This window comes from Lycium ferocissimum, chromosome 11, assembly GCF_029784015.1.
Source record: "Lycium ferocissimum isolate CSIRO_LF1 chromosome 11, AGI_CSIRO_Lferr_CH_V1, whole genome shotgun sequence".
NCBI lineage: Eukaryota > Viridiplantae > Streptophyta > Magnoliopsida > Solanales > Solanaceae > Lycium > Lycium ferocissimum.
In genome coordinates, this window is record NC_081352.1 from 28,225,474 (window position 1) to 28,252,975 (window position 27,502).

The 27,502-nt window shown below is 35.9% G+C and overlaps 4 protein-coding genes across 10 annotated transcripts; 2 read left to right on the forward strand and 2 right to left on the reverse strand.

Annotated features, from left to right (window-relative positions):
• The first annotated feature begins 2,422 nt into the window (after positions 1 to 2,422).
• Positions 2,423 to 4,628, forward strand: LOC132036166 (uncharacterized). The gene is made up of 2 exons (XM_059426430.1): positions 2,423 to 2,781; positions 3,789 to 4,628. The coding sequence occupies exons 1-2, from the start codon at positions 2,572 to 2,574 to the stop codon at positions 4,548 to 4,550; spliced, it is 972 nt and encodes a 323-aa protein (XP_059282413.1). The 5' UTR covers positions 2,423 to 2,571; the 3' UTR covers positions 4,551 to 4,628.
• A 415-nt stretch (positions 4,629 to 5,043) lies between these two features.
• LOC132036167 (uncharacterized) lies at positions 5,044 to 8,661 on the forward strand. Of its 2 annotated transcripts, none has more exons than XM_059426431.1 (4): positions 5,044 to 5,196; positions 5,814 to 6,020; positions 7,243 to 7,345; positions 8,131 to 8,661. In XM_059426431.1, the coding sequence occupies exons 1-4, from the start codon at positions 5,111 to 5,113 to the stop codon at positions 8,659 to 8,661; spliced, it is 927 nt and encodes a 308-aa protein (XP_059282414.1). In that variant the 5' UTR covers positions 5,044 to 5,110. The 2 variants fall into 2 exon arrangements, with proteins under 2 accessions (XP_059282414.1, XP_059282415.1); XM_059426432.1 differs by having other exon boundaries at positions 5,045 to 5,196; positions 7,243 to 7,303.
• LOC132036164 (putative disease resistance protein RGA3) lies at positions 8,442 to 15,968 on the reverse strand. 6 transcript variants are annotated; one of them, XR_009409535.1, is made up of 4 exons: positions 15,700 to 15,968; positions 12,303 to 14,504; positions 10,521 to 11,836; positions 8,442 to 8,575 (listed from the first exon to the last, which is right to left on the reverse strand). XR_009409535.1 is itself a non-coding variant. In XM_059426428.1 (2 exons), the coding sequence occupies exon 2, from the start codon at positions 14,497 to 14,499 to the stop codon at positions 12,592 to 12,594; it is 1,908 nt and encodes a 635-aa protein (XP_059282411.1). In that variant the 5' UTR covers positions 14,500 to 14,504; positions 15,700 to 15,968; the 3' UTR covers positions 11,921 to 12,591. The 6 variants fall into 6 exon arrangements, 1 of the variants encoding a protein (XP_059282411.1); XR_009409534.1 differs by lacking the exon at positions 8,442 to 8,575 and adding an exon at positions 8,604 to 8,942; XR_009409536.1 differs by lacking the exon at positions 8,442 to 8,575 and having other exon boundaries at positions 10,455 to 11,822.
• LOC132038195 (disease resistance protein RGA2-like) lies at positions 10,613 to 12,452 on the reverse strand. The gene is made up of 2 exons (XM_059428904.1): positions 12,303 to 12,452; positions 10,613 to 11,836 (listed from the first exon to the last, which is right to left on the reverse strand). The coding sequence occupies exons 1-2, from the start codon at positions 12,450 to 12,452 to the stop codon at positions 10,613 to 10,615; spliced, it is 1,374 nt and encodes a 457-aa protein (XP_059284887.1).
• Positions 15,969 to 27,502: the final 11,534 nt, after the last annotated feature.

The following is a 27,502-nucleotide window of genomic DNA, read 5'->3' on the forward strand; positions in this document are numbered from 1 at the left end:
CCAGATCTGTTTAAATAAGAGTGGTAGTAAAGGGTCCCTTGCTCTTCTTACTAATGCTGGCCAATTGATATTAAGTATGTGCATGTACTCATTAAGCACCTTTAATTACTGAACAACTAGAGATGCAATTTAAAGCTGTGACTAAGGATTCTTTCTTTTTCGTAAATGGAACACCCCCCTTGACAAATCATAGAGTTCAGTATAATAGAAGATAGATTCAAAATTTAAATTTGATGCGCTTGCCGTTTAAAATTTTTAATGTCGAACTCACTATAATTTTAGAATCATACGTTTAAATCTAAAATTTGTTAAAGTTGTATGTAGTAGATTATCACACGCATAGACACGTGCTCCGTATAAAAATTATAAAGTTCGCATAAATCCGTTACCGAGGAGCTACATTGCTTTTAATGTACTTTGTGTTGGATTGAACACTCTCAAAAAGCTTCACACCATTAAGATTATTCATCACCTTACAAATAACTTCTTTTTTCTTTTTAACTATCAATGTAAAACTTTATTCACACCCAACGGCCAACACTTTGCTCTCTTGCATTCAGTTTACATGGTTAATATGAAAAATCTTTGTTTTTCCTTATGAAAAAGGAAAGGTACATGGATCAGGCTTTATTTTGAAAGAATTTAAGAAGATGGAATCCAAGGTTAAAGTCTCATATTCTGCTGACATAAATTGCAATTGAAGAATGGAGACAAATCCTTTGAAATTGCCAGTGCACGTGAGGTTAATATTTTATGTTGTATTCCCATTAAGCATATTATATTCATGTGCACGTGTGCACTTTCTCCTTGGAAACAGACTGTCATTGCTACATTGGCTCATATACCAAGACAAATAAAAATGTAATCTTTTTTAATGTTGTTCCTTGGAGTTTACTTATATGGAAGGATGAATAACCGTACTGTAAAGCTGGTTGTCCAAATAAAATGATCAAAAAAGAAAGGATCCTAGGACTAAAAAACTTTACTGCTCTCTCCTACCCCAAATGTGAGTTTCGATATATTGGCTTTGTTCTAAATATTTGTCGTTTTAGAAGAAGTTATTTTTTATTTCTTTTTCAAATTTACCTTTTAGGTAAAACCCTTCCTTAGATCCCATATGACATGATCACGAATATTTCGATCCCGCACGCACCAAATCGCTTTTTCCTTTTTAAAAGGAGAGATAAAGGGTAACAGCCTACAGTTTACCCCCTTAAGCTGCGACCCTTCCTGGGACCTTGTGTGAACGCGACATACCTCATGCACCGAGCTGTTTTTTTATTTAAGAAGAGATAAGGATCAATAGACAAATATATTTATGACTATGGACAAAAGGAAGTAACATTTGTGTTGAGGGATGGAGGCACAATGGTGCAAGGGGTTCAATTGAACACTCTTTGCTGAAATATTATACTATGTAAATAGGATAAAAATAATTTTTTTTACATATATATAATTTGTTAAATCATCTTGGCATATTTTTTTTTTTTGAATTTCTGGTTCCGCCACTATTTGTTTTGTGTCAAGAGACTTGTAACATACTAATATAATAGTATAAATGGCGCCTAGGATGCTCCTAATGTTTCGATTATTGCGAAAACCAGCCTCACTTGCTCCCCTTAACAGCGAAGCTTTCCTTTTCATTTTTTTTTTTGTAAATTGCTTTCTTATAATAATATTTTAAAATTTTCACCATGAGAATTCATGTGCACTGACTAATACTATTATTATTTCATCTTGTACAGTAAGGAAAACTCAAGATAAAAGAACGAGTGACAATAATAAATAGTAAGAGTATTGAGCTATGTTGCTCGGATTCTTCAAATATACACCCGAGTGCATGTTAAAACCTTCAAAACTAGTGCATTTTTAAAGGATTTGACGTGGCTGCAACAACACTTTTGAAAAATCGAAAGAACATAAAGATTTGTGTGTTCCGTTTGTTGCACACAAGTCATATACGTAATACAACCAATAAATGCATGGTAAGTACTTTCATTTTTCGGTAAAATTAGAACACAAGCTTATCAGTGACGACTCCCATTCTCCAACCTGTTTCCCCTCCTCACGTCCTAATTCTAAATTTTTATTTATTTATATTTTTGGAATCCCATGAAAATAAACTTACAAAAAATGCAGGAGAGGTTGTTTACAATACACTCAATGTGGTTGGATCATTCTCCAAACTCCACTTAGCGCTACCCTTCAAGATATAAAGAAGTAAACACACGAAGAAGCCAAAGGGATTCAAATCTACCGTATAAACCTAAAAAAGTAATTTTGACCTTATATATATAGTGTAATTTTTTGACGAGCCCCCTGACCAGCATTAAAATAGTTAAACTAGCTGAGCTAGTTGTGATTGAGGCACATTGAGTTGATCAAGTACTTCAATAGTACCTCTTAAATTAGATAATAACCAGTTCCTATTCATCTTTATCATTTGCATTAAAAGCCACAGCTTCTACCGAACCCATCTCAAAGTCACACATACTTCTTTGGTTTTTTGCTCAACTGTAAAGTTTGAAACTTTTTTTTTATTTGGATTTTAGGTGAAATATCACAACAGGAATGTCGAAAAACAGCACGGTCAATGCTTCTGCATGTTGCATTGTTGAGCAAGAAGTGAAAGAAGATAAAACTCTGAATGTCAATATCGCTGAGATTTCTGCTGAATTGCAAAGGGAGAAACAGAAAAATTCAGAGCTCATGGAGAGAATATCAGCTCTTGAGTCTCAAATACAAGAACAACAAAAAGACTTCAAGTTCTCAAATGCAAATGTATGATTGCTCAACTTAACTCTTATATTAGCTATATCATTGTTACTGTGATTCTTACTTGGCTTTTGATCATCTGTTCATAGTGCTTCACTATCATTAAGTGTTCCACATTAGTTGAGGGAATGAGTTGTTGTGTCTCCTTTATGGTCTTGGACAATTCTCATCTCACGAGCTCAATTTTAGAGGTTGACTTAAGCACCCAAGGTCTATTTTCTTGTCTATGAAATTCCTTTTGGCAACATTGTTTTGCTCTTTTTGAAGACTTAAAACATACTATATGAAACTGGTTTCTGATTTCTATAGTTTATAGATGGTTGTTTTTGCATATCCATACAGGTTGAACTTCAATAGGTAAGACCTCTGCAAGAATTTCTTGAACAAAACTTCTCCTTAGGCTGTGAAGTAATGGTTTATGCCATCATATATTTAGTGGGCTGGGGCTTGGGGGAGGGGTGATGGCGACGAAAACTCTATTAACAACTGTAGCAACGAATGTACCAAGTAACTTGTTGGAAGTAATAAGCTATGTTGCTCTGACTCTTCAAAAATACCGACAGGCTCGTGTCGGATCCTCCAAAAAGTATGATCCTCCAAAAGTAACGCATTTTTGGAGGATCCGACACGTATGCGAACAACATTTTTGGAAAGTCCGAGCAACATATAATATAAAAAAAGTTCAACCATGAGTTTCCCTCGGAGCGTATGCAATAACATGATTCACTTTCAAAGTCTGTATTTCAGTAGCATTTGTTTGAGCATATTCAAAAAAGTTGGAGTTGAAAAGATTCTGATAACATAATTAATCACTTGCTACTGTTTCAGAGTTTCAGTACTAGTGCATTTATGTTATGTTGAGAAGCAGAAATTTTGTCCCGTTATATTTATCTTTGTATACCTGCAACGTCATAGATTAAGCATATAACTTAACAGTTTATTAGTGAAAATCTTCTTGTAAATTTTTATGAACATTCAAATTCCCATGCTTATTTTAACTATCTTTATGACAGACTAGTTCTCAAAGTATAGGGGAAGGGCATTTCAGAAAGCTCAAGAGACAAAAAGTAGCACAATGTATAGACAATAACGAGGACAGAACACAAAACATGGACTTCGAGGTGAAGGATCACACAGAAATCCTCCTAATGGAAGACGTTCATACAGAACGCTGCCTAGTGAATTGGATGAGCATGGATGATACTAAGTTTCTGAATTTCGAAAGAACCAAAGACAGTGATTCAGCTGAAGACAATGATCCTGATAGCAGCGAAGACGAAGATGACCAAGAATCTGATGACAATGGCACTTATACTGACATTATGCATATAGAAAACGTCAAGAACTTGAAAATTGAAAAGGAGATCGAAGATATTACTGAAGCAAAGAGTTCACCAACTGATATGGACGTTTCCAAGAATGCAAGGGGACTCAGGAACTGTAATAATGAAGAATTTAATATGCTCAAAACCTACGAGACACTTTCAGAAGCGCGTTCGATTGATCATGGAATAAGAAGACAGGGAACTGCATTGTCACATAAAAAGTCCCTAAAGATGGCTTTTTGTCCAAAGGAAGTAAGGAAACTGCTAGGATCAAAAGAGCTTTCCCTGGAAAATGCTCAATCTCATACTATGAGAAAAATCTTAGTTTTTGCGCCTCTGGGTATAAGGCATGGGAGTGAGGACATGTATGAATTAGACTTCAACCAGTTCAGCATTTTGCACAAGGGAGAACCATATATTGATGCAAAAAATCCAGGGGTATGCTACTAACTTCAATTATATGTCGCATTTCAGTTCCTCCGATTATCTTTTTGGGATATTAAACTGCATGTGGAGATGTCTAGTTAGTTTCAATAACGGATCCGTTACAGAAATAGCTGACTGGATTCACTGTTTACTTTTCCAAGCCGTATACATAGACTATACACGGTTAAACAAATATTATACAGGTCATCCGCGGCTATATTTTTAGTCTAAATTCTCCTTTCGATGAAGCAAATGTTTATTGTAAGAACAGAAATCTGTCCATTGTAAACTATTCGTTAGCAGAAGAAAAGCTCAATTTCCTTGATGACCATGTTCATTCTTATAACAGACTGGTAGAGGTCTTGAAACTTATAATCAAGCTATTTTACTAAACATGGATGTCTAAAACTTTTGATGTATTGCTTTCTTATACCTATAAGTGGTTCAAATTTCAATTGACTTGATATGTCCTATGACAGGAACATGTATTATACGAAAATCCTGGAGTTCGGAGGAAGATATTCTTTCCCAACAAACAGAACCGAGCCTTATGTCCTGTTAAAATACTCGAAGAGGAGAAGGCCATGCGTCCGGCTGATGCTAGCTGCCCGTCATGCTTATTCCTATGCATCAAGTATGGAGGAAGGACAAGAAATCTTCCTCAAAATGAGTAAGACTGCTTAACTAAATGTATCTTGTACGCCTCGTTGCAATAGTGCATGACTTTATGTTTCATTTATTGGAAGTGTAAAGAATTTTTATGCTATTAGGTTGAGTTCAACTATAGGTAGCTCTCCATATCGAGCCTGATATGGTAATCTAAAAAGTAGAGTAATAAGCTGCAATAACTGGTTAAATTGCACTGATAGTGTATACTGTCAGACCTCTCTATAACAACCATCCTTTATAACACCATTTCACTAATAGCCATATTTTCTGTGGAACCGATATTTCATGTTATGTTATATTATATGTTCTCTATAGCAGCATTCCGCTAAGCAGCGAAAAGTTATCGGGACAGAGCCGTTATAGAGAGGTTTGACTGTATAACTTAGACACTAGTGTACAATACAAAATTAGTGGCACAATCTCCTAGCTCTACCGGTCACTCACATCTTAGTTTTTATTTGCCTATATATCAAAATTTAGAAGTATCTTGTCTAATGAACAAACATGAAATTAGTAAGGCATTTTTTCTCATAGTTGAGATTTTAGTACTCTGTGAAACAAAGCCAGCAGAATTTTTCTTGCTTATAGTAACTTAAAGTTGATGCATTGTCATACCAGATACGTCAGGCAGCGGATGGGAAGAAACAAACTAAAATCTTTTGGTCCGGTTATATGTCGGATGGCAATGCTGGTCCATATTCGCAGCGGAAGCTTCTTCTTTAAGGCATTGGGAATTACACTTCTCTTCATGTCTGGCTTTCCAAATGACCTGGTTCAAAGGGAAACCAAATATAAGAACTTGGACCTCCTACAGAAGTATTACAGGTATTCTGTAATGAACCCTTATTGTATTGAGATGGATAGTTCGAATTACACGTACAATTGTAAGAGTTCATGTCCAAACTAGTAATCAAATCTTCCAAGGGAAGAACATAAAAAAGGAAGAAGGGAGGGAGGTTCCAGAATTAATCTAAGCAACAAAGAAAATAAAGAGACAACTTCATTGCTAATCCTAAGGCAACATTTCCTCTTCTATTATAGCCACATCACATGCATGCTCCTTTCAACCGGGGCCCCAAACGTAATCTGCTAATTCCCCATTCATAACATATTCTGCATTGCATATGTCATATATTTTTCATCAAGTAGCCGTATAGTGAATCACGAAAAAAGGGTATATACTCCCTTCATTTCATCTTATATATATATATATATCACGAAAAAAGGGTACATACTCCCTTCATTTCATCTTATATATATATATATATATATATATATATATATATATATATATATCTTAGTTGACTTGATACGAAGTTTAAGAATGTTAAAAAACAAAAAAAAAAAACAAAAAAAAATTGACCTCCTACAGAAGTATTACAAGTATTCTACATTACATGTTTTTCTTGTATATTTTCAAGTAGCCTACAACTCATCGCATAAAAAGGGTATATACTCCCTCTGTTTCATTTTCATATATCTTAGTTTGACTTGATACAAAGTTTAAAGAATGTTAAAAGGTTTTCTGAATCTTGTGGTCTTAAACTAAAGGCGTGTATAACATACCAAAAATACCTTTTGAATCTTATAGTCTTAAAAATGTCATGTCATTCCTATAAGAGACCGCCGTTATGGTAAAATGGGATTGTTGGAATTCAAAACATACTTAATATATAAAGATAACATTCTTTTTGAAACAAAGACACATAAATCGAGGTGGAGGAATGGTTGATGAAGAAGTAATCTAAATAGCGTCTGCCCGACCACTTAAACTAAAAATAGCCAGCAGATGTATAATATATGTATAATCGTTGTATTATATGTGTATATCCATGTATTATCAGCGTATAATCTATGTATACTGGCTAGGAAAAGTAAACAGTGAATCTGGATGGCTATTTGTGTAATAATCCTGTGGTTCATCTGCAAAACTCCTCTCAATTTATTTCCATTACCTTGTTCGGAGATGTTCTGCTGGCAATATTTTTTTTATTTTTTGGGCTCGGGAGATTCTTCTTATGTTGTCGAATCATCTCTACATTTGCAGGACAGATGAGGATGCAGAAAGGGAGGAGTTATTTCTATCACATTATGAGACTGATGCTATAGTAAGATATGCAACTCATGGTCAATTTTCTCCAGAATTTGTGGTAATTCTGCTGCAAAGTAAAACTCAGTTACATCAAGTTACTAGTAATTACTCTTGCCTAAATGTTTCTTAAGTATACTATTTCCTCCGTTTTAATTTAAGTATCTGACTTTCCTTTTTAGTTTGTTTAAAAAAGAATGACTCTTTCTATATTTGGTAACTTTCTCATTCCAACATTCTACTAAGACCACAAGATTCAAAGAACATTTTGGTGCATTCCACACATTTTTAGATAAGACCATAAGATTCAAAAGTCTCATTTGTTTTCTTAAACTCTGTGTCTAGTCAAACTAAAAACTTAAATTGAAAAGGAGGGGGTATAAGCAGTGGCGGAGCTAGGATTTACATTAAGGGGGTTCAAAATATTAAGAAGCAGACACACAAAGACACCAAAGGGGTTCAACATCTACCATATATACATAAAAATAATTTTAACCATATACAAACAACGTAATTTTTTGTCGAAGGGGGTTCATCCGAAACCCCCTCGGCCCTACTTGGCTCTGCCTCTGAGTATAAGTAGGCAAGATATTCATTGTTTGTGACTTTAAAGTTAATCGTCTTGTGAAAACCTCCCTTAAGGGCTAAAAAAACATGAATTAGCAATGGCCAAATTTTGTAGCTAAACAACAAAATCCGTCGCTAATCCTATTTAGCGACAGATTATCAAAAAATTCTGATAGCTATGAGCAATCTAGTGACATATTAGCGACGAAGTTCGTAGCTTGTAGAGTTTCGAGTTTAACTTTCACAGTTTAGACTAACACAATATTCATGTTCTTCCAGGATATTAGTCCCAATTCTGAGCAAGGGAAAAAAGCATCGACGAAAACGGAAAGCAAGAGAGAAGCAATCTCTAAGACCAAAACTTCAGAGAAAGCTACAACTATACATTCTGAACCTTCATGTTCTGCCCCATCTCCTGCACCATTCGGATTAATGGGCTATGCCTCGCCTCCAAGTCCAGTGACTCAAGCACCAGTAGATATGACAAGGCCTGTAATGGCTAATACCGCGTCCAATATTCTCTACCATAACCAATGTTCATATCCTGTTTTCCCAATGTATCCACCAAATTCTGTCATGCCTTTAGTATATTGGCCTCAACCTAATGCGTTCGCGCCATTTCCTTACCCTTCTTCCTATAGATATATTGCACCTGGAAGTTGCATTTCAGGACAACCATATTCTTACTACAGTCATCATCCTTTGATTCCAGAAACTTTAGGGACTGGTGAGAAACAAAATGGAGGATCAGATGAGGCTAAAAGGGAGTCCAATAGCAGTTCAAGCAGTACAGATTCAAGAAAGAAGTAAAACAAACTTTAGTGCTAAGAAGTTAAAGCAATTCGTATTTCTTCTCTCTCGAAAAACCGAGGGGGTCCACTGGGATGTCCATAATTGTAGCATTTTCTTCATTTCAGATCAACATAAGACAAAGTAAGTGGACCTGACCTATTAAATCATGACCATATACACTATTTTAATATTCAAATTTGACAGAGATGAAATTTGAGCAAGAGCAGTTGATCTTTCCGTGGAGCAGCATTTTTCTTCTTGATGAAAAGTTGTTCCGTGGAAGCAACTTGTAGTCATATCTGAAAAAATTGGTCTTTAGGAGTGAAAACAGTTTGCATGATAATCATTTCATTCACGTAACACCAAAACCATTAAAGTTGTGGAAAAGCTTTTGTCACTGTTAACTTCTAACCATCTCCACTAAATTAAGTCTTGATTGCATCAGCTGGTATTGTCCTCTCTTTCTCCTTTTAATTTCAAGTTCTCACCTTTAAAATTATAGCTCTATTCATCATATTACCATCAGCAGCAGCAGTCATGATGTAGGTGACTGACATTGATTTGACAAATTTAGATTTGCTTATGCAAGGGAATCTTTCTCTTTTGTCTTCTATCTTTTCTTGGTATGCCTGTTAAGGTTATGGTTTGCTACCACCATACACATGAAATGGTTTAACATGATAATATTTCTAACTTTCAGTGTGGGCCTTTTATAATTGAAACATGTAAAGTTTGTTAGGAATTGCAGAATAGCCCTTTAGATTGTGTCTGAAAAAGCGTAAAGACTGTATATCATCCTCAATCTAAAGAGAAAATACACAAACACATCATAAATCCTGGTGTGTGTGCGAGAGACAGAGAAGCTTAAGTACGTGTTGTTCCAAAAAAAAAGAAAAAGATTTAGGCCCCATTTGTCCATAGATACCAAAAAAAAAAAAAAAATCACTTTTTTTTGGAATTTTGGAGTTGGAATTGGAGTTGGAGTTGTGTTTGGCCATTGTTTTTGAAATTGTAGTTTTTGGTGAAATGTAGTTGCCAAAAAGTGAAAAAAGTAAAAAAAAAATTGAAAAACAAGTTTTTTGAGATTTTGGTATTCCAGAATACAACTTCAAGTTGTATTCGGAATTTTCATGGCCAAACGCTGATTCCGGAAAAAAGTGAATAATTTTTATGGCCAAACGGCACCTTAGTATACGAACTCCAATAAGTGAAAAATAGTTTAAATAAGCTCCAATTGCATTTATAGAAAGCAAGAGTGCATCTAGTACGGACTTTTATATGTGAAAAGGCATCCACATTGCAATTTCATACTATTTGATATCTTGCTATTTGGTGCTACTGGATTATAGCACTCAAAATAGGGCGAAGAAATCCCTATGACTACAGTAGTTGACATATAAGAGGCAACCCTAGGCCTATGGCAATAAGGACAGTCAAACCTCTCTATAACAACATCGTTTGTTCCGATAGTTTTTGGGCTGTAGCGAAATGCTATTATAGAGAACATATAATATAACATAACATGAAAGATTGGTTCCAGAGAAACATGGTCGTTATAGTGAAATATTGTTATAGAAGATGACTATTATAGAGAGGTCTGACGGTATCACTAATCTAGTGAAAGGAGAAGCGTTTCAGCTCTTGTTTATTTAAAAGCAGGGTGCATTATTGACTTGAAAGGACTTGCGAATCGAGGTAAAGCTAGTAAAGCTAGTGCACAATTTCAAGCAAATTGCAGTAGCGCATTGCACAATATTAAAGTAGAGTGCTTGTGTTTGAGCAAGGAGTAGAATAACACAACTTACACAAAATTACCTTGTGATGTACAGCTGACATATATACCAGTGTATGTAGTAAGGAGGTAAAGGTAAGTATACCTGCATTAAGCATAAATATTCCGCCAATACTTCACCAATAGTACCATTACGAAATTCAAAATACAACTTTATCATCTCAGCAATGATGCCTTCTATAAGTGAAATTGCCTTAGACCAATGAACTTGTCTGATGACAAGTTGAAACCAAAAAAATCACAATGCTGACTGACTTTCACTTTTGGAATGTGCGCAATCTTATACCAATCTTCTCCTTGTCCCGGCTCGCAACGCTTCTCCAATATTGCACAACCCAAAATGTTCAAGGACTGAAGGTTCATTCTCTCCATAGACTCTGGCAGTGAGGCAAGATTATCACACTGTAATATGTTCAGTTCCTTGAGAGACGTAAGTTCTCCTAACCACTCAGGCAATAAAGTCAAACTTTGGAATCTACGTACAGAAAGAGATTGCAGATTATGGACATGCCGTAAAGCCTCAGGCAATTGCCACAAAATCAACTCCTTAGGGTGAATAACAGTGTCTTCTCCCGTGTGGAACATTGACAGGCCATCAAGGTGAACACGATGAAGGGAATTCAGGTGTTTAAACTCGTCTGGAAAAGAAACCAACTCTGGACACCCAAAGATTTCCAGTTCCTCCAGGGAAGCTAGGTGCCGGAATCCTTTAGACAGATATTTCAATCTATCAGAGCGGTTGATTGACAATTTACGGACTGAGGTGAGGCCTTGCAATCCCTGATCTGGTAGAGACTCTAGTTGGTTGCAGTAACCAATAAGCAAGGACTTCAATGCAGTGAGGCTTGCCAGGCTGTTAGGCAGTACTTCCAGCTTTGTGAAAGTCCTTATCGACAGTATTTCAAGATTGGTGAGGTTTGTTAGCATCTCTTCAGGTAAAGAAGTTAGTTCCTTGTTGTTATCAATTGTTAAGGAGGTGAGACCGCAAAGATTAGAGATAGAGGCTAGCGTCGTGTTCGAGCATGTCATAATTCTCAAAATTCTGAGTGATAAAAGACGCGGAAATGTCAGCAAAGGGCAGTCTTCGATCCATATTTCGCGAAGACTTGGAAAAAGTTCTTCTCCTTCTTCGATTGAAACTCCTTTTAAATTCGGGAGGTTGCACATCTCAAGTGATTCCAAGGATGGGAACTTTCTTAATCGGGATATTCCGCTTTCAAGGTCACTGTCAATGTACTCCGCATGAATTCCCCTCAGCGAAAGAAATTTCAAACAAGGAAGCTGTACTAGTGGAGAGAGATGTGAGCAGTATTTACAATCATGAAGATAAATGGTAATGATGGTTTCCAAAACTGAAGCCCTCATCCAACTTGCCAAGGTTGTACTTCTGAAACCAGATACCTGTTAGGATCGAAATAAGCAGATGGCATGCGAAAGCTAACAAAGAAAAGCTCGAAAGACATAAATCAGACAACAAAAGGGAAATATACAAAGGAGATATAATGATTTAACATGGTTCAGTCGATCGACCTACATCCTCAGGTAGAGATGAGCAATCCACTATATAAAAGAGTACAAAATATCGAGAGAAATATAACCTCACAAAATTCACTCAGAAAAAAGAGGTTCACTCAAGTGACAGGGTAACACTTGTGTCTCACAAATTTTCCCCCTAAACAAGACTCTCAAAGCCCTTAGGATACATAGTGGATGCTGCCAAGTGAGAAGGAAGGAGCCTCTATTTATAGAAGTCTAGGCCTTTTCCTCCAAGAAAAAGGATTAGTCAAATATGAAAAATTTATATTTCCTTATAGGAAAAGGAAAACCCAATTATGGTAAGAAAATAGGCGCAAACATATAATATTACCTTCAAATGCTTAAGGTTGGAATGAGGCTCTAGCGCTTCGAGCACCTGCAGATCAACATCCTTTGATGACTCACACCCAGTGGAATGGTTCCAGTACAGAGCTAAACTTTGGAGGTTTTGCTTTGAACTTAGAGCTTCTTTCGCCTCCATATGATTTTCAACCCTCTCAAGGTGTTCAATAACTAGTTCTCCCTGAAGATTCAAGTATCGCAATTCACTAAGCTTGGAACATCCTTTCTTCCCTACAACAAACTTGTTTAAAGTCTTGAGGTGTGTCAATTGTCCTATATTAGGAGGCATGTGACTCAATGGACAGCCTCTTAGCCGAAGATGTCGAAGATTTCTCAGATATTTCAGATCTTTTGGTAAAAGACGAAGTAAAGCAACAATCTTCTACACTTAGCATCTGCAAGTTCTGAAGAGAACATATACTGTGAGGAAGACTCTCAATACATGTACTGAAAAGGTCCAAATACCTTAAATGTATTAGATTTCCGATTGCAGATGGCAATTCCTTTAACTGAACAGAGCAAAAAATCAACACCCTTAAAGAACCATACATTGTGATTGTTGAAGGGTTGTAAGGCATAGTACTTTTAGGAAAAGCAAGAAATGACTTATCTTCTGCATGTATTGTTGCATGGCGAATTCTGCTCGCCGATATCTTTTCCCATCCTTCAAGTTTTGTTGCATGAATTCCATCATCCATTATAGATTGGGCCAGGTCATGAACAAGGTCGTGTATCTTAAACAACATCCTCCCATCTGAATTTTGTTGAACTTCTTGGAACAAAGATCTCCAGTATAATTCATTCCATACTTCATTACCCCTATCCTCAGGTTCCGAATTTCCCTCGGATGAGATAAATCCGTTCGCCATCCAGAAATAAATTAGCTCTTCTTTGTCAATTTTGGAGTCCTTCTCAAATATAGCACAATAAGAAAAACAGTTTCTCAAATCTTGAGGAAGGTGAATATAGCTCAACCTTAGAGCAGGCAAGATTGAACTTTCTTCTTGTGGCAAATTCCAAAAATCACTATCTCTGACAAACAACCATTCTTTTTCATCACTCTTAAAGCGCAAAAGACTTCCTAGAGCTTTAGCAGCCAAAGGCACCCCACAACATCTTCTTACAATCTCTTTTCCAATATCAACAAGTTTGGGGCTCTCTTTTCTATCTAGGCCAAATGCACGTTGCTTGAACAACAACCAACAGTCGTACGCGGACAAGCAGGATAAACGATGTGGCTGTACTGTTCCCATAATTGAAGCAACCTTTTCTAGGCGAGTAGTGGTAATAACTGAAGTACCTCTAGATCCAATTGTTAGTAAGGCTTTTAATTTATCCCATTTCTCTTGATCTTCATTCCAAACATCATCCAAAATGAGTAAATATCTTTTCCCTCTCAACAAGGTTATGAGGTGACTTTGTAAAGAAGCTAACTCAGAAGCATTTATATCTTTCCCAACTATGGCTTCTAGGATTGCTCTTGTCAACCTCTTCTCGTCAAAATTATATGACACACAAACCCAAATTTTCAAATCGAAATGTTCGTGCACCCACACATCATTGAAAATTAATTGAGCAAGAGTCGTCTTTCCAAGACCCCCCATTCCAACTATAGGGAGAACCAAAAGCTCTTGAAAATCATCGACGTGCTTCATTAAGATTTCAACAATCTTCCTTTTGTCATCGTCCCTTCCATAGACTTCTGCCGGAGTTAAAACAAAGCCAGTTTCACGTACTTCGTCTGTTGTGGATTGTTTCTTCGCGGTCACAACTTCAGACAAATGGAATTTAATACGTTCCTCAGCAATTCCATCTAGTTTCCTGATGGCATCTTTAACCTTTTGCCCTATCTGACGACGAAACAAAATATTCTCAAAAGAAAAACCAGATGGCATGGAAATGCATCCATTTCTTCGGGCTTTTCCCTGCAACCTGATGGCTTTCCCTGCACATTCATCCAAGACATCATCAACTTCATAAGTAGCACAGTTTAACTTCTGCAACCAGTTTCTTATTGCCTTTTCTTTCAGTTGTTCCTGATCAGCATCCTGGAGGACAGCATTGATTGTCGATAGCAAGCTTGAAAGCTTTCTTAATTCTTCATCGACGCCATAAAGCAATCCTAGCTCCTTTTGAATAAAAGAGCTCAGATTTTGTAATAAAACTTCGATGAACGCTTCTGCCATGTTACCTTGCAAATCAAACCAAGGAAATTTTTTAGTAGTTCAAATATCAGTAGGAGAGCTTTCAGAATTGTTCAATTAAACAGGGAATTATTTTTTTTGTTTTGAGGAATTTGCACATAACAGTAATCACAGTATCCCATGATTCAATAGTAATCGTAATATACTACACTATATACGAAGAATAGTGTGGATACCATCTAACATACCTGATCACAGTATACTATGATTCAACAATAATCATGGTCTACTACACAGTATACCAAAGAACATTGTGAATATTATAGAAGATAAGAGTATGAGATAGTGTGTCGGTCATAATTTTAATTACTAAAGGTCGACAATAATGCGGGAAAAGAAGGTTGACAATGATGTAAAATATTAGCTGAAGCAAGTGATATAGAGTAGGAATTGGTATATTTACAAAGGAAAAAAGATTTCCACTCATAAGTTAAGAAGGTGATCTACCCTTGTTGTTGGAAAATATATTTTGAAATTCGAAGCAACCAATGTTAATGATTTCTTAATGAAAAACATTTTCTAGGAAATATTTTTCCTTTTACTTAACACACTTAGCTTCCTTTCTCTTCCTAACAAATTCTTCATTACTCAATAGAGTAAACCTAATTTTGATTTAGTTTTTTTTTTTTTTTTTTTTTTTTTTTTTTTTTTTAAATAGGTTCTCTTCCATTGTTTCCCTGAAAAAACAAGTTCAATTTTGACTGGCAGCTTGCATGTACCTAAACTAATCTACCACGCAACCTACTATTACTCACAAGCAAAGTACTTGATGAGCTCACAACAGAGTACTTTAAGATAACAAACAACAACAACATATACGCAAGTGGGATCTGCGGCGGGTAGAGTGTAACGCAGACCTTATCCCTACCTTGGGAGGTAGAGAGGTTGTTTCCAACAGACCCTCTGCTAAAAAAAAGCGTATCGAAGCAGGTCGGAAAAAGAAATAACGATATTGATCAAACCATGACAAAATACTATAGAAAGCACAACAAAATATTCTGAAAAAAGGAATCAGTAACTTTAAGATATTAACATAATTTAATCAGGGGAAAGAAATCAGAAATGAAAAAAGTAAAGAACTAAATCACAGATAAACACCTTCTAGTATCACCTCAAATTTCATAAAGTCGAAACTAAAATTTCAAATATTCATGAATTATAAAGTAACTTTCTTGAACTTACCAGAGAATTACCTATTTATTATGCTTCAGATATAGCAAATATGTTTAGCTTCTTGAATTGAAACTCTTAAAAGTGAAGTAGGATTTTTAGCAAGTACTATATTGGAACAGAGAGACTCCTTTTTTTCCCCTCCACCTATATTAAATTATGATTTATTTGCTCAAAGGTCAAATAAACATAATAGTACTATTTTGGATTGATCTTGGATCTTCTGCCAAGTCTTCTATGATATTTTTAGAGGATTTGAAATATGGTTGATTCGGTCAATTTCCCAAAGTAGAGTAATAGCATGTTCTGTTTGGAAAAAGTATTTTGCCTATAATTCGAAAAAGTGTTTTTTGACATTAGTAATTGAGAGAAAATTACAGCCAAATATCATTCGGTGAGTTTACATAACATGTGCAGGGTATAAATAGTGTATAGTTTATATTAAATATACATATATTATACATACCTATACATATAATATACATGCCTATAACATATAATATACATGCATATATACACAACTTATACAGCTGAAGCGTATAGGCAGTGTATACTTCAGCCATGTTTGGTAAACTAGTTGGCCAAAGGGTAGTTTTTCATAGTAATTGTGTTCGGCTAATCAGTTTTTAAAAATATTTTTGTTAATATTAAAACAATAATTTGTTTTTGACCAAGATTTCAAAAGTAACAAAATTCACAAATAGCCATTTTTAGAGCGTATGATTGAAAAATAACAGAATATTCAAATGTCGCTGAAAAATATAACTTTTCAACATGGAAATAAAATCCTTTAATTACCAACATTTTTAAAAAAATTACCAACCAATTTAATCGACTATCATGTTAGTACTCTGTTTTAAAAATTACCATATCAAATTTGCTATGAAACAATTACTTATCAACATAAATCAATTTCACCTAATGGTATAAAATAATTTATACTTCGGAAAAAACCTCCTTATCTTCAGAGATAATGTAAGTGGCATGACACTTTACCTTCTCCATTTACATGCACGGGATTTGTTGGATATGTTGTTATTGTTGTGCTATAAATAATTTAGGGAAAAGGGTCAAAAATACCCCTCTACTTTGGAAAAAAGGCTAAAAATATCCTCCGAACTTATTTTGGGTCAAAAATACCCCTCCATCATAAAGTTTTCAAATATACCCCTGTCTTGATGAAATTATCCCCAAAATAACTCAAATTATTTTAAATCGCCCATCATTTAAACCCAACCCAATTAAATAATAACCCACAAGACTTTATTCCCCAATTCCCTCAAACTTCAAACCTACGTATTGGGGGAATAAGTGGATCTTACAAGTTATTATTTGAATTGGGTCTGTTTAAATGATGGAGCTGGTTTAAAAATGATTTCTATTATTTTAGATAATTTCGGTCAAAACTGATATTTGAAAACTTTAAGATGAGAGGGGTACATTTTGACCGAAAATAAGTTTCTGGAGTGATATTTTAAATTCTTTTTCCAAAAAAAGAGTGATATTTTTGACCCTTTTCCCAATAATTTATTATACGCTATTATACAAAGAAAATTAAACTCGTGCTTATTTACCAAGAAGTTAGTTGAATCTTCCTACCAACTTATTAACACTTTTTTCACGTTTACACATTGAAAGGGGAAATGAAAGATTTGTGCAAGTGGTGGATGAGTGAGACTTGATGGGATATGTGGACATTTTCAATGAAGACAATGGCTATCTGCATTTTGTCCCACTTATCTTCACAAGGCAAAAGAAGAAGAAAAGTACATAAAGATGAGGAAAAGGAGAATCTCTCATGTTGACTCAATCAATCAATCAGTTCCACAGCCAAGAATTGTGGTGAGACAGATATGATCAATTTGTTTATCTTTAATTAGAAGTTTTGGACTAGTGTCATGGGTATGAAAAAAATCTTAATGGAAAACACTTCTTCCTTTAATAAATCTTATACGACGTAAATCAATATTTATTGAGATCTGTTGAGAATATAATCTTATATATATATATATATATATATATATATATATATATATATATATATATATATATATGGGTTTTGCTAACCTACTATATGAAGGTTGTAGGATAGCAATGTGCCCACTTTTTTATTTTACTAAAATGCCCCTAATTTTTTTTATGCCAATACATTAAATGCAGGGACCTTTTTGTCTTTCACCAAAATTTCTCTCCTTTTTCTCATTCCCAGATAGAACAAAAATTTAACTGAAGGTGTCGTTTAAGTTTGAAAATTACTAGAGGTGACTTGTAGGGACCACATTAAGTCAAAACCCAATTAAATTTGGGATTAAGAAAATTGGGGTTGAAAATGTATTTTGCCAAACTTGTTAATCTTTTATAAAATACAAAAAGACTCCAAATCATTTAATCCAACCCCATTTATTTCTAAAACTCAACACGTCGGTCCATATCAAAACACACGAACTTCATTCAAAACACACGATCATCTCAATTGCTCTTCTTTCAAGTTCAAACCCACGAACCGATTCAACCGCTAAATGTGCTTCTTCAAACCGTCATCAACCTCTTCAAAAGCCGACTCAACAACGAACTGCTGCTCTCCATCGAATTGCTGCTCTCCATTTCTCTCAGGTAAAATCGCTCAATATTTTCTTCTTTTAAAGTTAGGGTTTTGAAATCAAAGTGAGAAAATGATGATTTTGGTCAGAGAAGAAGAAGAATAACATAGGTTTGTCTGCAATGTTGTTTATTTTGTTGTTCAAAGTCCGAGAAACCCTTATTTCTTCGTATTTGTTCGAGTTATTTGGGGTTTGTGTGTTTGTAAATAGTGTATGTGGTTGTAAGTCGATTTTTGGTGTTGTTTGTTCTTCTTTTCCTTAGGAGTTCGAAAAAAGGGCTTGTTGGGCTTGACAAAACCCGTATTTGCCCTATTTGTTCCATTGTTGGGGTTTACGTGTTGTTAAATAGTGTATGTGGTTGTGAAATTATGGTTTTAGTCTTGTTTGTGTTCTTGTTCTCCTTGGGGTTTCGAAAAAAAGGGTTTGAATTTTTTTTGGATTTTGTCCAATGATTGAGTAAGTTATTGCGGAAAGCTTTGAAAGACTTGTTTGTGATTGAGGTTGGTTTATTTTGTTTAACTTGTGATGGTTGTGTGTTTGTATTGAAACAAATGTTTTTTCGGTTCAAAAGTTAGGGTTTTGAAATAAAAGTACGAAAATGATTAATTTTGGTTAAAGAAGAAGAGGAAGAACATGGGTAAAGGTTTGTAACAATCTTGTGTATTTTGTTCAATTTTTTTATCACAGTGTGTTCAGAATACACCGATATTGCACCTGACGAGTGAAATAGATGTCGTTGTCCTTAAAGGCTTAGGAAAAGGGCCTTGCCTTTTTTTTTTTTTTTTTTTTTTGTTTTTGAGTAATGTCACTACCTTGATTTAATCCTATTGGTAAAAACCATGATCTTGAGGTTGTTGCAAAGCAAGTGAATATGTTATTAAATGCATTTAAAATCATTTGAAAATTGATAAAACGATTCTTGAGGAAGCATGAAGAATCGTTTCGATGGTTTCCAACCAGATTAGTCCGTTGGAACAACTTCAATCATATGTTCCAACAACTTTACGCCTGTTGCAATGCATTATCCATCTGTTGGAAATAATCAATACAGTTGCTGAGGAAGCTGTAGTAACTGTATTGATATTTTCCAACAGATGTATAACTGTTGCAACAACTTATTGAAGTTGTTGGAACATATGATAGAGTTTGTTCAATATATTACACACTTGTTGCAACATATGCTTACCATTTGTTGTAAAAATTCATTATTTGTTTACTTTAAATGGTGCACAAATCAATTGAAAGTGTTTTTGCTTATATCACGTGTGCAGATAACATGTCTTCACGAAAAAGAAAAGGAGAAATCATCTCACGATTAGTAAAAAAAGCTAAGGGGGCATCATTAGATGATCTTGGCGACAGGCAAATATTCTTCGAACAAGCTCGAACAGAAACCTCAGTAGAGTTTACTGCCAAGAAAGTAAAGAAGATCAAGTAGAAAAACAAGAAGAAGAAGAAGAAGAAGAAGAAGAAGAAGAAGAAAAAGAAAAAGAAAAAGAAGAAGATAAAGAAGAAGAAAACAATGAAGAAGAAGAAGAAGATGATGATGATGATGTAAATAATGATGACAATGAAGAGGATAAAACTGCATCTTTTGAAAATTCAAGGACGTCGAAACATTGATTCTTCTACCCCAGGGCCCGATATTATCGGCGGACATCTTCCCCGATGAAGTTGTCAAAACTTTTAGTACAAAGTTCCGTGTGCGGATCTTGATGGATAAACTAGGTGATTTGAATGGTGATCTTGTTGTAAAATCGATCATGGGCAAGCCCTTTGATTAACATTTTTTAAGATACTTCAGGAGGGAGGACTTGGAGGATTTCTTCGGGCCACATGTTTTGGCATGTATCTAGATTTTACTGAGGACGTAATAACGCAAGGTTTCAAATGACCATTGTGTATGGTCTTCTCAAACGAAGAATTATTCTGACAAAACCGATGAGATATGGCTAAACTACGTGGTACGCGCTTGTTTTAAGCATCAAGGAGTTTGCCATAATCTTGGGGACGAAAGGGTCGTATAAGCCTCTCGCCTTCTTCCTACGATTACATTAAAGAAGTGAGCCAAGACACCCAAGTCATCCAAGAGAGCCAGACACCCAAGTCATCAGGCGAAGAAAGGCAAAGCCAAGGTTGATGATTTGGATTTGGTGGATGTTTGTGGAAAGAGCTACAAAGTAGCGATTTGCTACAGACTTGAAGTCGAAACTATCTCAAGAAAGCACAAGAGTCATTGTCTTAGTTTTGGTTTTGTGAATTCTATTCTTTGGGCAAGGGATGTAAAGACATATAGGGGACCCGGTTTGATTAAACTCTCGGAGGATCATGAGGCATTCAATAACTATCCACGGGGTCGTAAAAGTTTTAAGTTGATCGTTGAATATTGTCAGGCAAAGCTTTGAACCCTAATGTGAAGACTTCCAACATCTACGGCTTCCATGGCCTTCATGGTAAACTTTCTTTCTTCAATGTTTTATCTTTTTAATTATTTTCCTTCGTCGATTATTCTCGATTTTTGGTGGCATAATTTTTTCTAGGCTTGGGCATTCGGGCTTTCCTCACCTCCACGGAGTCAAATCGTGGACTACCTCGGAAGAAGTTTATTTTCCACAGGATCCTCGATGGCCGACTACCAAAAATAATAAAAAAATGAATCTTGATCCTTTAACTTACAGACGGTAAGTCGGAATGCGATGGAAAATATCTCTTCTGAATAGTTTTACCAACAAGTAACTGCTTGTTACCTTGAGATACGTTGTCCCTTCTTTAACGACAACCTCGAAAATATGTTGAAAAAATCCAGCGATTCTTTGAGGAAGTTGCATATTTGTTACGATGTCCCTATGAATGAATGAATATGTTTCTTTTAACCTAGATGTTGAGACAACTTACTGGATTATTCTTAATGATTCATAATCATTGAAAAATATCACAATAGTTTAGGAGAGCTGCAGTACATTTGTTTTAGTTTTCAAGCACATTTAAAGAATATCTTTATTAACTTGAGGTTGTTGAGCATATGTGGGGTTGTTCTGACATATTACAACTTATTGGTTGAATATATTTGTTTGTTTGTTGTAGGTTGTGCATGAAAACATCGACAAAACGGAGAGGTCTTGATCGTATGCTTGTTGGTTGGGGGCATGGGGAGATACATGCATGATGCGCGATTGATTGATCAGATAAAGAAGAATTGTGCAAGGACCCATATTACGTCATGAAATTTGGTGTTGTTGATGGTGGTGGTGATAGTAGATGGTGATGTTAATCTTGTTGGTGATGGTTTGGTGATCTTGTTGATATGAATATTGTTGTTGATGTTGCAAAACCGGTTGGAGAATCTTCTTGATAAAAGAAGATATGATGATGGTGGTGGTGATGGAGTTGGTGGTGAGTTGGTGGATATACTCCCCAAAGTGGTGGTGGTAGGCGGACGTGAGATATCCTTTATAGGTTGGGTAGATATTCTTGATTGGTCTGGGATTTCCTCAAGGAATTGTATTCTTGTGCTTGTGAATGCGGTACTTGCGAAATTTGAAAATGGAGGTTTGATAAATAAGGTTGAAGAGTTGCTTGAGGGCACAAAGATACAATTCGGCTATAAAGAGTTTGATGTCCAAGAGGTATCAAATGCATCCAACTCGACTACTTCTACTCTGGTAAGGATTAGCAGAGGCAAAAACAATTTCAGTACTTTCATGGTGTAGAGCAAAAACAAGTACTCGAAGTCTATTGCTACTCCTATGCTGAAAGTTACTGATGCTGAAAAAGTTGATATTTTTAGCGTGTAAACCTTTGAAAAAGAAAGAAGCTTGAAACGATCAAATCGAAAAGGGTGGGAGAACTTATACTTTCAATCATGGGTGGTGAAGACTTCAGCGCGAGCAAACATACACCAGAATGGTGGGAGGATTGGGTAAGTTTGAAACAGCATATACTCATATATGATTAGGTATACTATTTGAACAAGTCATATAATTGATGAACACATTGCAAACCAAGTTAACTAGTTGTTACAACAAGATACTAACCATTTTTAACTGTTAACTAGTTGTTCAACAAGTGAATAACTTTATTCGTGGCTTAATAGTTGTTCCATAATCTAACTGTTAAGTAATTGGGCAACTGTTTGATATTTTTAAGTATGTAGATGAAATCTTATTCTTTGATGCGTATGAGGTAGCCTAGTTTCACTGAGCACTATGACTCTCTTCCGATAGAATCATGGACTCAACTTCTACCATCTGTCGTTAGCAGTGCACTTGGGGTTGTCCAATGGGTCTGCCAAACGTGGGTGACGTGCCCTAGATCAAAGACGCTCTCTTTAGGTGGACGATACACGGCCCCGCTTCCCGCAGGCGTTGTGCCCTACCTGTGGCTGCGAGTGGATTGGTGCAAAGGTCATATTTCGCTTTAATATTAATGCCAACCATTTTAATGGTCACTATTGAGATCATCAGGAACACATTATGTAAATTTGTTAAATATATTCTACGCTCACTTTATATATTGTTTAAGTTGTTTTAGTAGTTTTAGTGCAAGTGATGACATGTTGGAACAAATACCTAAATTATTAGTAAAAATAAAACAACTAGTTAAATATTATGATGCGAAGATTTTGCAACAAGTAAGAAATCTGAGCATACTGGATCTTCTCATGGCAACAATTTACTTAGTTCTTTTATAACAATTAAGGATATTATTTGGAACATATGGATCTTCCGTCGCAAATAATCCAACCAAATTACCGAAGATGTTAACAAGTAAGGAATCAGTTGAACATATGGATCTTCATTTACTTGAACAATTTACTTAGTTGTTGCAAATGTAAGTAAGGATACTGTTGGAACATATGGATCTTCTCCGTTGCAACATTTACTTAGTTGTTACAACAAGTAAGGAATCACATTGGAACATATTGATCTTAATCATGGGAACATATTGATCTTAGTTGCAACACTGTATAATCATAACAATGCGTGTTCGCGACATAAGTATTCCTTTTGTTCCTCTAACATGGGTGAATCGAGTAGTTCACATCAATTCACTCTAATGATCACTCGATTTAGTTCATACTAACTTAGGAGATCCCTCTTTCAATTAAAATACATCAAATTGATTAAGTATTCATTGTTTATCACTAAATATGGTTGATTTCCTTTATCACTAAATATGGGTGAATCGAGTAGTTGCATAATTAATTCACTCTAATGATCACTAGTTGTTGCATCTTGACCGAGAGATCCTCTTTCTTGACTCAAAATACATCAAATTGATTAAGCATTCCATTGTTTATCAATAAATATGGTCGATTTCTTTGCTTATCACTAAATATGGGTGAATCGAGTAGCTGATCATTAATATGGGTAGACCAAACTAAGTAGTTGCAATAATCGTAGTACGCATTGCCGACTATAGTATTTGTTGCAACAAGTGTAGTATCTGCCGCAAAACTGAAGAATAATCAATTTGCAACATAAAGATTCGTCGTTACCGGCCGTAGTATCCATTCACACAAAGCAAGTACGGAGTATCGCTGTTATCAGCATTATGAATCGTTGCAACAATTGTAGTATACTAAAACATTGATTGAATGCTGTTGAACAAATCCTTACTCATGGATAAACACAAGTTGTAACACATAACTTAGTTGAAAAAACCCCTAACATGTAACTTAGTTATTCTTAACAGGTTTATTATCATTTAAACTATTCAATAATTTATTAACAAATACACACATTTGTGATTGAACAAGTTAAACATAAATTACCATGCTAAGAAACAATAACATTAAAATGTCATAAAGTTCAACAGATAACTATTATTAAAGCATAATGCTATTTACAACTACGGAGCATTTAGGCTTTGGACATGTTATTTTTGTGGCGATACCGTTTTATGGGGCGAGCATTTGTTTTTCCTCGTTGTAAAATGATTCTCCGATTCCACGCCTCTCTTTTGTCCGCCTTCTTCCGGTTTGCTTGGATCAACATATGGAGGAGGTATTTTCCTCTAAAATCTCCAAAGGAACTTCCCAAGATTCTTTGAAGGCAAGTGACAAATTTCCTCACAATATGCTCTGCGTAATTCTCCACCTTATAATACGGAGAGATGAGTAAGTCATAAATCCACCTTCCAAAGTCGTCACCATATTGGACCAATGGGTTGCCATTGCATGTGGACAAGGTATTTTGTCCAGTGTCAAAAACTCTACAAGTACAAGATCTACTTTGCGGATGGACGATCAAGCCGCAACTCGATGTGGACCGACGCACGCCGATTTGGCCAGTTTTGATGGGCTAATAACTTGTTCCCCAAGTTGACAAATTTTGAAAAATAAAAATTCAACCGAAGGAGCAAAGATGTTTGGTGAGTCGATGAACTCCATACGCCTCTACAATTTTTCTGCAATAAATCTCCCGTTTATGGCATCAAATAAAGCAAGAATGGGAAATTCTCTTCAACATCGAACATTAGTTCGCCGACTCAAAGAATGTTGACGTCATAAGACATACACAATAGCCATAATAATAATCCTTGACGTACAAACGATTATAGCCGGCTGAAAATATCAAATGTACCGCTAAATATCATGAATACGTGTTACTTGTAGAGAGAGCTTCGGTATTGTCTACATGTCACCACAAAATGCAATAACTAAGTGAGTTGTTGGAACAACTAATCCACTACAGCAACAAGTGAGTTATTCCAACTAGCAGTGTTACTTGTTGGAGAGCTTCGGTTATTGTCTGCGTGTCACCAAAACGCAACTAACCATGAGTTGTTGGAACAACTAACTTACTGTTGCAAATGTCAGTTAGTTGTTCAATAGACAAGCGTTACTTATTGAGATAGCTTCGCTTATTGTCTGTGTCACACCAAAATGCAACAACTAAGTGAGTTTGTCGAACAACCAACCTGTTGCAACAAGTTGAGTTAGTTGTTCCAACAGATGTGTTACTTGTTGGAGAGAGCCCAGTTATCGTCTCAATAATCACAAATTGAAAACGCAACTAAGTGGTTATTTGAACAACTAAATTACATGTTATTGCAACAAGTGAGGTAGTTGTTCCAACACAGTTATGTACTTGTCGAGAGGCTTCAGTTATTGCTTCAGAAATCACACCAAAATGCAACAGCCAAGTGAATAAGGAACAACTAAATTACCGCTGCAATGTGAGGTAGCTTTGTTCAACACATGCGGTTACTCATTGGAAAAAGTAATGTATGAATACCTATTTTCGGGGAAGAATACGGTGCTCCATGTGGAATCCAACACGTTCAAGATGTTCGGCTCGTACCCCAGGACGGTATCTCTTTTGATTGAAATGGTCATTGAACTCATCTATATTGTACCATTTTTCTTTATAAACCGGAGATATCCACCTTCGATTATGGGAAAGCGTGGTTCGGAGATTTTCCACGCGTGCTTCATGCAACAACCATAATGAGATAAAGGGAAGACATTGAAAGCACTTGCCTTTTTTTGATACTGACGCCAATGTAAATTATGCACAACTCTTTGGTATTATCTACAAAGCTTCTCATTTGTTCAAAAAATATTTGTTCGAGGTATCACACTTGTCCACTACACAAAATGCCACAGAAAAAACATAGATTCTCCACATCTTGCGCTACCAGACAACAACACTCGTACTTGCTCTTCAAGAATGTCCCATCAATGACTATGACTTTTCTCATTTGCGCAAAACCAAGCATCCAAGCCTTGTAGGCTACAAAAAATGCTTGAACTTCCCATTAGCATCAACGCTTTGATCTTGTCTTTACTTCCCCGGATTTGTGGGCAAGCGTATAACTGATGTCATCAAACACTTTTGCCGCATACCCGTGATCTCATGTTCCCTTTGTCAAAGATTTGCAATCTCCATGCTTCCGCATCTTCCAATAACTTACCTTACAACCCAATTCTATGCAGAATGATTAGCTCATATCTTTTGTAGATGGGCCTTTACCAACGGAAACCTATCTTTAAGTATTCCAATGACTTTCGCCGTGGCGTGTGGATTATGGCTAGTAATATGCTCGAACCACATGTGTGATACTTTACGTAGTTGTAATACAAAAATCGTCGAACTTAAAAGCTTCATAGCCCACCACCACTTGCACTCCGATGTACACATCTAAAGCAATACAACGATCAATTAATCACCTTCTTTTGGAGGTGAAATCTTTTCACGCAAGCCCAACATAGTGCTAGTTGTTCCTTGTTCTTGAATGACATTCCTTTATAAAAGCCTGTTTCATCATCTTGAACATGGCACCGTGAAGACGGTGGCACACGGTGTATTGCTCGCAACTTCGGAGTGTAGGAATCGGCTCCCCCACTTCCATTATCTCGAATATCCATATCCATATCCACCCCATCCAATTTATCATTTAACACGTCACGTCTTGACCTAATTACGGTTCTCTACCTAGACTTCCAACCACGTATATCCTTAAAACGGGCCTAGCTACATCATTCAAATAAACGCAAACGATCCTAATCTAAGCATGTTAAAAAGGCAAGACTGTTTTCAAAAGAGCTATCATGTGTTGATGGCAAGATCTTTGCCTCACAAGTTAATTCCTGTCAGTGATGATTAAGTTCATTAAAAAAATCATCAAACACAACATCTCTTTGGACACTCATCGCTATCGTCTCTACTACGTGACTACCCTTCCATCGCTAAATATATCGATTGTTCTTCTCGATCCATTCACCATGGCAATCAACACCTATTGTTAGCCGAGTCCCCCATTAATGCTACACAGAATATATTTTGTTTTTTAAAAAAAGGTCATAAAGATAGTAATAAAAATACAATAACGTAATGACTTGTTGGAACGGATGAATCGGTGTTGCAACAAGTACTTTATCCTTGTTGCACCGATAACTAATACATTGCACGTTGAGTCGGCTTTTTTAGTTGTTTAATCCAAAGACGATTGAAGATGTCAACAGTTAGTGAGTTCTTGCAACAAGTATATTACTTGTTGCGACGGAGTAATACACTTGTTCCCGGCAACTAACTAACGTTGGAGTCGGCTACGATTTTTTAGGTCGATTTTTAGGTTACATTGGGTAAGAGGCGAATCCGACGGATCGGTGAGTTGTTGCGCAACAAGTAAGATACTTGTTGCAACAAGTAGTACACTCATACTGCAACAACTCACAAATCATTAAGCAACTTATTCGTACTTACGTATTT

What these genes read in the sequence shown, in the direction of transcription:
- LOC132036167 (XM_059426431.1), top strand. Translation starts at nt 5,111, where the DNA reads ATGCGTCCGGCTGATGCTAGCTGCCCGTCATGCTTATTCCTATGCATC. An exon ending in CTCCTACAGAAGTATTACAG is followed by an intron (nt 6,021 to 7,242) that starts GTATTCTGTAAT and finishes CTACATTTGCAG; the next exon opens with GACAGATGAGGATGCAGAAA. An exon ending in AATTTTCTCCAGAATTTGTG is followed by an intron (nt 7,346 to 8,130) that starts GTAATTCTGCTG and finishes ATGTTCTTCCAG; the next exon opens with GATATTAGTCCCAATTCTGA.
- LOC132036166 (XM_059426430.1), top strand. Translation starts at nt 2,572, where the DNA reads ATGTCGAAAAACAGCACGGTCAATGCTTCTGCATGTTGCATTGTTGAG. An exon ending in TCAAGTTCTCAAATGCAAAT is followed by an intron (nt 2,782 to 3,788) that starts GTATGATTGCTC and finishes TCTTTATGACAG; the next exon opens with ACTAGTTCTCAAAGTATAGG.
- LOC132036164 (XM_059426428.1), bottom strand. Translation starts at nt 14,499, where the DNA reads ATGGCAGAAGCGTTCATCGAAGTTTTATTACAAAATCTGAGCTCTTTT.
- LOC132038195 (XM_059428904.1), bottom strand. Translation starts at nt 12,452, where the DNA reads ATGGAGGCGAAAGAAGCTCTAAGTTCAAAGCAAAACCTCCAAAGTTTA. An exon ending in CCAACCTTAAGCATTTGAAG is followed by an intron (nt 11,837 to 12,302) that starts GTAATATTATAT and finishes CGATCCTAACAG; the next exon opens with GTATCTGGTTTCAGAAGTAC.